General features: G+C 39.5%; 1 protein-coding gene across 1 annotated transcript in view; it reads left to right on the top strand.

The window, feature by feature from the left end:
• Dtwd1 (DTW domain containing 1) overlaps positions 1-7,759 on the top strand; it is a 14,645-nt gene extending 6,886 nt beyond the window's left edge. Inside the window, exons 3-5 of the mRNA XM_055619840.1 lie at positions 430-573; positions 2,141-2,399; positions 6,851-7,759. Of these exons, the coding sequence (XP_055475815.1) occupies positions 430-573; positions 2,141-2,399; positions 6,851-7,098 (651 nt within the window). The 3' untranslated portion in view covers positions 7,099-7,759. The remainder of the gene's footprint in view (positions 1-429; positions 574-2,140; positions 2,400-6,850) is intronic.
• The last annotated feature ends 2,612 nt before the right edge of the window (positions 7,760-10,371 follow it).

Genomic DNA, 10,371 nt, shown 5'->3' with positions numbered 1-10,371 from the left:
TTATTTATTTATTTATTTATTTATTTATTTATTTATTTATTTATTTATTTTTGAAAACAGCATAAAGGAAGCGTAGAGGTCATGGGAATCAGTCTTTAAAATGTCCTTGGCTTGGATGCTGAACTGTGAGGAACTGAACTCACTTGACCTGAGGAAAGCAACCCTAGATCATTGCTTTAAGCACAGGTTACATGTGGCGTGGGCTAAGGTTGTTGCCTGGGCCGTGATCCACACCGAGGGAGCGACTGGAGCTGATGGATAACTTATCATCCTAAGTGCCCTGGTCTAAGCGGCGTGGCCTTCACCTGTAGGTGTGCGCACAGGCACGCACTGTGAGTGCGTTGTGAACTCTGCTTCAGAAGTTCATGTTGACATAAAAATCAGAATTTTATACTTATTTTGTTCATTTGTCTTTTTGTTCCGCTTTAGCTTCCGTTAAAGATCGATATCATTAAGCATCCGAATGAAACAGACGGCAAAAGCACTGCTGTGCACGCAAAGCTCTTAGCGCCCGACTCTGTGAGCATTTACACATACCCGTGCATTCCAGAGTATGAAGGGAAGGACCATGAGGTGGGTGGCGTGGCACTTAGCACCCTCACAGGAACTTTTGACTCCCTGTCCTTCTGAGCTTGTTTGAACATGCTTCAGCATCTTCTTAGCAGTCTAGTGTTGTGCTTACTTAATGCTGAGTGCACATTTTACTTCAGTCAAGTGTTCACAGATCAAGTCATCCTCGGCTTTTTTTTTTTTTTTTTTTTTTTAATTCCTCTGCTGGTTTGTTTTAGAGCTTTAATGCCTCACTTTAGGGTTTTATTCTTCACTGGTATTCTGCTTTTCTCTCCCTCCTCCCTCAGAATTCTGTCTGTATTGCTTGTAGATGGTCTAATTTGATACAGACTGGGAAACTGAATCACAACTGTCATTGAAATATCTGCAAAGAAGAAAAGAAAGACTGCCTCAAAGGGGTTTTTAGAAATTCTCCCCAAATTAAGAGTTTTCGTATAAAAAAACCTTTGCAATATTTCTTATAGCTGCTTACATGTCTTTCTTGGGCATACCGAGATTCCTAATTCATATTCTAGTTAAAACTGTCATTTTGGTGGGATGTTAATAGCCTTCTTATCAAAAATTAATTTGTAATAGATCTCAAAAAAGTCTTTAAATGCTTCTGAAAGAAGCATCTAAATCTTTTTTACTTTTTTGAGCAATATATATATATATACATATATGTTGCAATATATTACATATATAAACACATACATAAAGACATGTATATGTTAAATTTATGTATAAATAAACATTAAATTGTATACACACATTCATAAACATACATATATGTTGATATATACATAGTATTGTATGTTTCTGTGTAATTTGAATTTATTTAGAAAGTACATTTACAAATAATATCTGAGTTTGATCTAGTCATATGTTTGTATATCCTTTGGTCAATTAAATCCCATTTATTTAATTAAATAGAACACTCTTCTTAAATTTGAGACCTAGTTTCACTGTGTGGCGCACACTAGCCTTGAAACTCAAGATCCTGCTGTCTCAGCCTTACAGAATTTAGTCCCACAAGTGTATTTCACAGTCCTCACTATACTGTACGATTTACCCTCCCATCACTAATGGCTGTAAAAGCCATCACACCATTTCCTCCCCTGCCGTATTATTTCTTCTTTCCTTATACAGTGGAAATAGTATTTAATCGTTAAACAGTTTTCAGTGGTAACTTTTTAAAAGTATCACATATTTTGTCTTTTGTCTAGTTGACTGGCCTGTAACTCTTAGGAAGCCCAGGCTGGCCCTGATCTCATGTCCCTGCATCTCTAGTGCTGGGATTATAGAAGTGTAGCATCACACCACAGAAATAATTCTTAATTTTTTTTTTTTTAAATTCAAGGTGCTGTTAACTTGGCTTTGTCAATCAGTGACATATTTTTAAGTAACTTCTCCAGGTGCTATAATATTGAAAATAAGCTAAACTTTACCGTATGTGAAAGAAAACAAATAATAGAATCAACCTAATGCTTATTTTTTAGACACTCAGCAACTCTTTTTCTTAGAGTTTTAAGTCAGAGTTTATGTTGAAGGTCACAGTAGCATCTAGCTAACTTGAATTTCTTTGTTTTAGGTTGTACTTGTTTTTCCTGGGCCTCAGTCTATCTCAATTAAAGATGTCTCTTTTCATCTGCAAAAAAGGATTGAAAGTAAAGGTAGAGGCAAAGCTGATGACTTTGATATGCCACCTTTTAAACTCAAGAGAACTAAGGTGGAGGAAGGCTGTGATCTGAATGAGAGCACTTGCGAAGGCCCAGCATTGAAAAGAGCCGTCTTTATCGACAGCACGTGGAGCCAGACCAACCAGATAGCCTCTGATGAGCGGCTGCAGGGTAAGCAAGTGTATTTGGGACTTTCTTTCCCTGCCGGCTTTTATTTAGAAAAGCTTCCCATCTGTGCTTCCCTCAAAAGAACAGCTATATGCGGTGTTCACATTCGCTCCCTTTCTTTTCTCCCTTTCTGTCTTGCGTGTGTGTTTATGCATCTGTGTGGATGGTGGAGCCATTTTAAAGCAAGCAGTAGGCTTTACAGAACTGCTCTCCAAATACCATAGATCTTTTCAATAAGGACACTCCCATGTAACAAAGTTAATGCCATTGCCATTAAGAAAACAGAACTTGTACAATATCTAATGTACAGTCTGTCTTCACATCTCTTCGATAAATACAGTAATGGCTTTTGTAGCACTTTCCCCTCTGACACAGTATTTAGACTCAGATTTTTGATGCTTGTATATCTTTAGTTTCTTATTCTAGAGTAGTGTCCTATTTTTGTTTTTCTTAATGTAGGTTTTTGTAAAGTGGTCAAATTGGTTGACTGAATATCTCATCATGATTAGACCCATTCTATATATTTTGACTAGTATACAATATAGATTATTTAATATGTATGTGTATGTATGAGCGTATGTGCATGTTGGAGCCCATGGAGGCCAGAAGAGGGCATTGGGTCCCCTGTAGCTGGAATTACAGTCATGAGCCTATTAACATAGGTGCTGGGAACCAAACTTGGGTCCTGTGCATGAGCAGGAAGTGCTGTTAACCACTGTGCCATTTCCCCAGCCTCATAGTTAGGGTTCTTTAAAGTAAGACTATATCCAGGCCTGTCTACATGGTCGTTTGGATCTGTTATTTGTTGTCACTATGATAGTAGGTCCTTTCCCAATCAGTCAATCATTGTTGAGTGATTTATGTACGTTGAATTTAAGTTGCAGACTTACTGTTGCATTAAGTCAGGAGGCATATAAAATAATGTATTTCCATTATTAACTTAGGATTACTTGATTTCTGTGACGACTGCTAGATCTTTCCACCCTAAAGGTTTCTGTTCATTTAGTACACTAGAGTGATGCTTTCAGGCTACAGACTTTCTCAACAGAGTTTAGTATTCATGCATCATTGCTTCAATCAGTCACTAAGCTGACAAGTGAAACACGGTGGAAGTTCAGTTTGTTGCTCCTTCATGTGTTAGCTAGCCTTTTTAAAGCACCTCAGTAGTCTGTAGTACTGGCCTCAGCAGTTGCAGCAGTTCTTCTTTGACTTTCCTCCTGCCACAGACTCGGAACCATAGTTTTCTTACAGACCCGTGGTGTGTTTAGTATTACTAGAGTGAAATATTAGGAGTTGAGTAACGAAAGTTTACTAGTGTGTGCCATTTCTTGAGTGGACAGAGCCAAGGAAATAATAGGTGTACATACTGTGAGTTCAGGGTGGTAGTCTCAGCTCATCTTACTATTACAGGAGTTTCATTTGTTTCACTTCCATTTCTCTGTCTTTTATTTTAAAAACGCTGCCCATGTGCATAAGTGTTTATGTGTGTGTGACACACGTGCATATGTGTATGTACGTGTGTGTGTGTGTGTGTGTGTGTGTGTGTGTGTATGTGTGTGTGTGTATGTAGGCACATGCATGCTACTGAGCATATGTGGCGGCTAGAGAATAATGTTGGGTGTCATTCCTTGCCTTCTGTTATGTTTCAGACAGAGCTTCCGGCTCACTGCACCCGACTAGCTGACTCATAGCTTCTGAGGATCCTCCTGTCCCTCCCGTCATCTCACCAAAGGTGTAGGGACATAGCTGTGCGCCACTGCATCTGCCTTTACCTGGCTTCTGAGTTCCACTCAGGTCCTCATGCTGTTGGGCAGCAAGTGCGCTCCTCACTGAGCCACCTCCCAGCCTTGTATGACATTTCGCTTGAGTGAAATGCTGAGCTCCCGGTAACAGTTTAAGTTACTTTACTTGCCCAGGTAACACAGCTGGTAATCTGAAGGCCAGGAGCTCATACTGTTTCTCTTGTTTCTTTGTCCCTTTCTCAGTGCCTCACACATTCTTGGTGTTTTCTCTGAAAGCGTTCGGATTTTTCCAGTTATTGAACAGCTTGGTGATTAGAGGGCAAGAGAGCTACTCAGTTGGTATTGCATGGCTGCCGAGAGCAACCTCAAGAAAAGATGTGTTATGGTTTGTTAATCATTTCCAAGCTAAAGGAAGTACAAAGTGTGTTTCGCTGACTTAATTAACTTGTTAGCTAATTAATTAGTTTGTACCTCTGGGTTACAGGACTTGGAAGGATTCATTGTTGATGTTTAGAAGCTGAATCCATACTGTCCTGTGCTCTGAAGGAGTGAGAGATCACTGTGTCTGGGATATTTTTCTTATTATTACCTTATATGGTAATTACTAGGTTCAAATGAAAGAACACAAGTAAAAGTCCTTGAAAAACCTATAAATGGAATTATTCTGCTACTGTTCAAAGTCAGTTTGTTTAGGTTTGCCTAAAATGAGATTTGTCTCTGAGTCTGATGACCTCACTTCATATAGTGTTTTCCAATTTCTTGTATTTTTCTGCAGTTTTCAAAAGTTTGTATTTTTTTTCTTTACAACCAAATAGAATTGGATAGTATACATTTTCCTTATCCATTGATTTGTCGGTGAAGATGTAGGCTGGCCTCATTTCCAAAAAAGAATCTCTGTGGTATCATAAGAAGTCCACCGAGTTTATTTCCAGGAGTGGTGTAGTGAGGCTGTGTGTTATTTCATTCTTAGTGTTTTGAAAAACCTCCACAGTAATCTCCATACTGGCTGCAGAGTTTACATTCCCACAGCAATGAAGAAGAGTTCACTTCCCCCATCTCACCTTGTAGAGATCTCTCACTTCCTTGGTTAGGTTATTTCTAGATATCTGGGTTGGTTTCATTTTGTTTCTGAGGCAATTGTAATGGAATGTTTTTTTCTGCTTTCTTTCTCTGTAAGTCCATTATTGCTGTATATAAAAGCTACTGGGTTTTGTATCCTTTGACTTTGCTGAGCATATTTATCAGACCCAAAAGTTTTTCAGTGGAGCCCATGGGGTGTTTTAGTATAGAATCATAATGTCTCTAAGAAGCAATAGGTAATTTCTTCCTTTCCAGTTTTGATCCTCCTATATCTTTCTCTTATCTTACTGCTGTATCTAAAACTTCAAGAATTATATAGAATAGAAATCAGGAGAATGGGCACCCTTGCCTAACATTTTAGAGGAAATGCTCTGTTTTCCTTTGTTTAGTATATTGGTTATATATACCTTGTATCATATTGTGGTATGTTCTGTCTGTTCTTACTTTCTTGAGTACTTTTATTATGGGAGCATGTTGAAAATAGTTAAAGGTTATGCTGCTTAGTAAAGAGATTCTTCTCCAAGATCCATGACTTCACTGGCCCTGGGTAAACAGCTAACTCTCCAGTATCAGGCATGATTTCCCTCTTAGGTGGGTGTAATAGAAGTCTGGTTAGAGAGCGGTTGGCTACCCCCAGGGTTTGGGTGCCCTGCTGTGCCCTAGGATGATTGTGCTGTGCTGGTTATTGTTGTGGCTGGCTCAGAGGCATCATAGCTGACTAGGCCTGTTAGTTGCTTCTCTCTTGGGAGCCTGCATGGTGCCCTGTCTTCAGGGAAGAGGCTTTTGGGCCTTCTCTGGGCTCTATCTGAAGTGCATGGTGTCTTTAGCTGTAGGGACTCCCCTTCCGCCTCTGGGGGCAACCCAGGGCAGTAACCATCACCTATAATACTATGGAGTCTCTTGTCAACAGTGACCAACAACTCAAACGAGGGCTTCTCGTGCCTGGTGTTAGGGGGTTTTGTTAGATCTTTGGCCTCTTGGAGGGAACATTATCAGCTCGGATGAGAAAATTTTATTTTAACTATGTATGTATATTTATACACCTACTTATATTAAAGGTATTTTTTAGGTAGATAGTTATTTCCTTATGGCTTGTCCAGATATCTTTATAGTCATTTACCTTCCTCCCTCCTTCTTCTGTGTTTGTCTCCTTCCTCCTCTTTAGTTAGGGCCTATAACAAACTATAAAGAAAAAATAAGAGTGAATAAAAATGACAACTGTTTCAAGAAAAATGTTTTATCGGATAAATTAAATTCTTTTGCAAATGGATAATGAAGTTCTGTCAAAAGTGAAAACTTGAAAAGAAGCTGTCAGAAGACAGCAGGATAAAAGACTCGCTAGGCTGCTCAATTTAAAGTGTGTTGTACAAGATCTGAGACTCGGGGAGATTGAGTATGCATGCTCTCCCCTTCTCCAACATGTGTTGTTTCTGTATGTTCCTCTGTGCATTTAAAATAATACCCTGTTTAGAGTTGGAATAGGAAGAATTTATCTGTACTTTAAAAAAATCCCAGCAGCAATTAAATCATAATTATGTATCAATGCATATTATTGTACCAGTTATTGTTATTGTTCTCAATAATAATGTGATTGAGAAGTATTTATATGTTCCTTTTTTGTTTTTTTGGCAGAGTTATTACAAGTTGAACTGAAAACAAGAAAAACTTGCTTTTGGCGCCATCAAAAAGGGAAGCCAGATACTTTCCTTTCCACAATTGAAGCCATTTATTACTTCTTGGTAGACTACCATAGTGACATGCTGAAAGAGAAGTACAAAGGACAATATGACAATCTTTTATTTTTCTACTCTTTTATGTACCGCTTGATAAAGAATGCCAAAGGCTCGGGAGAGAAGGCAACCCCAAAAGTCATCCATTAGTTCTGCCACAGCACTCGGCCTGTGCCCTGCTGATGTTCAAGCTTGCAGTTGAGCCCTGTTTTCTCTGGAGAGATAATCATGCTCAATGCCTGTGAGAGGACTTGGGGAAAATTCTAGTTTTGCTCATTTTATCATCTTTTTTAAAGGAAAATTTCAGTTTTTACAACTTTTAAGAATGATCCTGACTGAAAGACATAGTTCAGAAGCTGTTTGCTTAGTTTGGGGTTATCTCAGTTGCATTGTACATTTTAACATGCTGTGTTACTTTATGTGATTGTGATTGTATGTGATTGTAGACTGTCTTATCTTTTCGCTTATACTCATCTTACCTTTGGATGTAAATGAAGTCAAAATCTTTTGGCAAAAAGAAAAGTGAAACATAATTTGCTTGTGGCTAGTGATAGTTGGCAGGAAAGTGTGTTATGTGTGTGTCCACACTTCCTCCCACTGCCTAGCCGCTGCCCTAGGAGAGAACTGTGGTGTCACATGGTCCTGCCAGACGGATGTGCATATGGCCTATTTTGGCAAGTCACATGGCCCAAGAGGACCATGTGTTTTGATGTACTAGGAATGCTGTAGAAGATGGAAATTATTTTTCAAGAGTTATACAATGTTAAAATAAATTTTTCTCATTTTTAAAACGTGTCTAGAAATAAAAATAAGCTTGAATTGATTTAAGTAGGGCAAAGTCTGAAATGGGGAGGGGTGGAGGTATGCTAAAGTTAGACTTCCCTGAGCCAAATCTGTTGCCATTTACCCAGCTCTTCAAACCAACAAAGTGGTTAAAAGATTGAAGGAAAAAGAGGAGAGAGAATCACTCATTTGCCTGTCTCATAACAGTCTTTTGAAAGATGGCCAATATACTTCAGCTGAGCATATTGCAGAGCCCTGAATTCAGCTAGATAAAGTCTCCAGGCCTTCCTGAAAGCAAAGGATACCTGCAAGAATAATGAATCGGCTCTACTTGCCTTTTTTGCTTTGGCATGACAGACTGAAAATGGCCTTAACCTGCTGGCCCCTATATAATGGGCCTTCAGTACTTCTTTTCTTTCTGCGCTCTCTCTCTCTCTCTCTCTCTCCCCCTCTCTAGCATATAGATATATATATGCTAGCCTGTTGGAGCATGCAAGGTTGCCCTGGCTCCTCTGCCCCTGCACTTCTGTGAGGTCAGGTGACATTATAGCCACCTCCCTGATCCCTGACGCATGAACAAAGAGTGCCTTCATAGCAACGGCATGTAATCAGTTTACAGCACGCCTGTGCCAGTAGACAGCCCATCTTTGGGAACTGTATCAGATGCAGGAAGGGTTTTAGCCCCATTATTTCTTAAGCTCTTGACAAATGGCTTTGTCTTAGTTCTCTCCTTATACACTGACAGTACCGGTAGGCTTGCAGGGTTCTTGTGGCTGCCAAAATGGCTCAGGGATGTAATCCGCAATGTTAGTGAAACTGACTAGATTAATGGCCTAGGCATGTCTGGTAAACTCTTCTCCCTTCAGAGGATTGTTTCCAGGCACTAAGCCTGTTCATCCTGACATGACCACTTGGTTAGGCAAGTGCACCTGCCAAGAGATCGACACTCTCTTCATAGACTCCATGCCACAATGGCAGATGCTAGCCAGTAATTCTTCAGTTTGCATGTGGTTCTCTTCCTGGCTAGTTTCTCTTCCTTCTTTCAGCTTTATCACCAGGATCATGCAGTCTAATGAAGTTGCAAATTTAATATACCCTCAGACTCTTCCAGGGAAGCAAGCTAGTTAAGGTGGGATTTGGTCAGAGACATCATTTAAAGTGTTAGCATAATCTTTAAACAAGTGTAATAAAGGGATTGGGACTTGCGAAAAGGTGCAGTTCTTGGGGGAGTAAGACCGGAAGGCTTCAGCAGAGAAGGATTAAAGAGAGAGACATCGAAGCTGCTGAGTACCCATGACTAATTGCAGACCTGTGCATCTTCAGCCTCTTAATCACTCTTTCCACACATCTTGGTTGACAGGTTCTTCTCAACCCATTTGGAAGCCTTAAGAAGAAGTAAAGGGACTTCTCTGGGCCTTTTCTTTGACACCATGTTAATTAGGTCTTTGTCCCAGGTCTATCTTTAATAATCACATTTTATTTGATGCAAAAGAATGTCACTAACTCCTGAATCCTAGGTTCTATCCTTCCTCTTAGTTCCATCTGTTTGTCGCCTCATCTCTTCGAGACTTTCTCCTTACAGTGCCTTATCTATTAGAGTTACTAGCAGCTGGCTTCCTCAAGATCTCCATAAATGCCACAGGTAAAGTAGGATCGTTAGGAAAACTGCTGTCTACTGAATTATAGAAGGATGATGTATCAATGTTTGGTCTCCAAATACTAATGGTTAAATGGCTGCAATGAAGAATAGTGCTAATCCTTTAATGAACTTTAATTGAAGACTACCAGCTTAAAAAAAAATCACTGCCCATTCATAAAAATCATTTCTCACCAGACAATGGATACAGTCCTCCACAAGAGAAATGGAAGGAAAAGCATGGAATACAAAGGAAAAAGACTACTGGGTATCTTCAGAAAGAATGTATTTATTTAAAATTACAGTTTAATAGTATAGAGTGTACTAAAAAAGATCCTAGAACTTGAGAACCACTGAAGTAATCCAATACAAGAGTTGGAAGATAATTGAGACCTTGGACCATCTGTACATTACTGAATTAAGCAAACAAGCAACCTGAAATGTAAAGATGGCAGTGCTTTGGTTAGCCACACACTTTGTTGTCAAGGGGAAGGTTGAAGACTAAATACACAACAGTGGTAAAGTCACAAAAAGTAAGCAACATCAGATGACAGGAAAATCTGTATATTCTCTTAATCTGTGCATACATCCACATTTTTGTTGTTATATTATGCAGGCAATTAAGGTGGCCTGCCCTTAGGGACCCTTAGGGTCCTGACAACATCCTATGCCAGTACCTGTGTCCTATGACATCATCTAGGTCTGCTACTTCAGGTATAACTGATCTGCCACACCCACTCTCTCTGTCTTGCTCTTACTCCTTGCTGTTTTGTTCTCTCTTCCCTTTCTGTCGGGCCATCCCCTCCTCAATCTCTGTCTCTGTCTCTCTGTCCTTATGGCTTACTCAGGCCCTAACTCTCTTCTCTTTCCCTTCCCTGCAATAAAACTTATTTCATGTAAGATCTGTTGTGTATGTGTTATCATTTTTTAAATACTAACAATTGTGATACTGAGTTTCCTGAGAGATTGCTGAGAGATACCAACCCCCTCTTCTCCAAAGTGTT

The sequence above is a fragment of the Psammomys obesus genome, unplaced genomic scaffold, assembly GCF_907164565.1.
Source record: "Psammomys obesus unplaced genomic scaffold, mPsaObe1.curated_primary_1811, whole genome shotgun sequence".
NCBI classification, from domain to species: Eukaryota; Metazoa; Chordata; class Mammalia; order Rodentia; family Muridae; genus Psammomys; species Psammomys obesus.
Note: the sequence above shows the minus strand (reverse complement) of the source record. Positions and strands in the feature narration are given on the sequence as shown.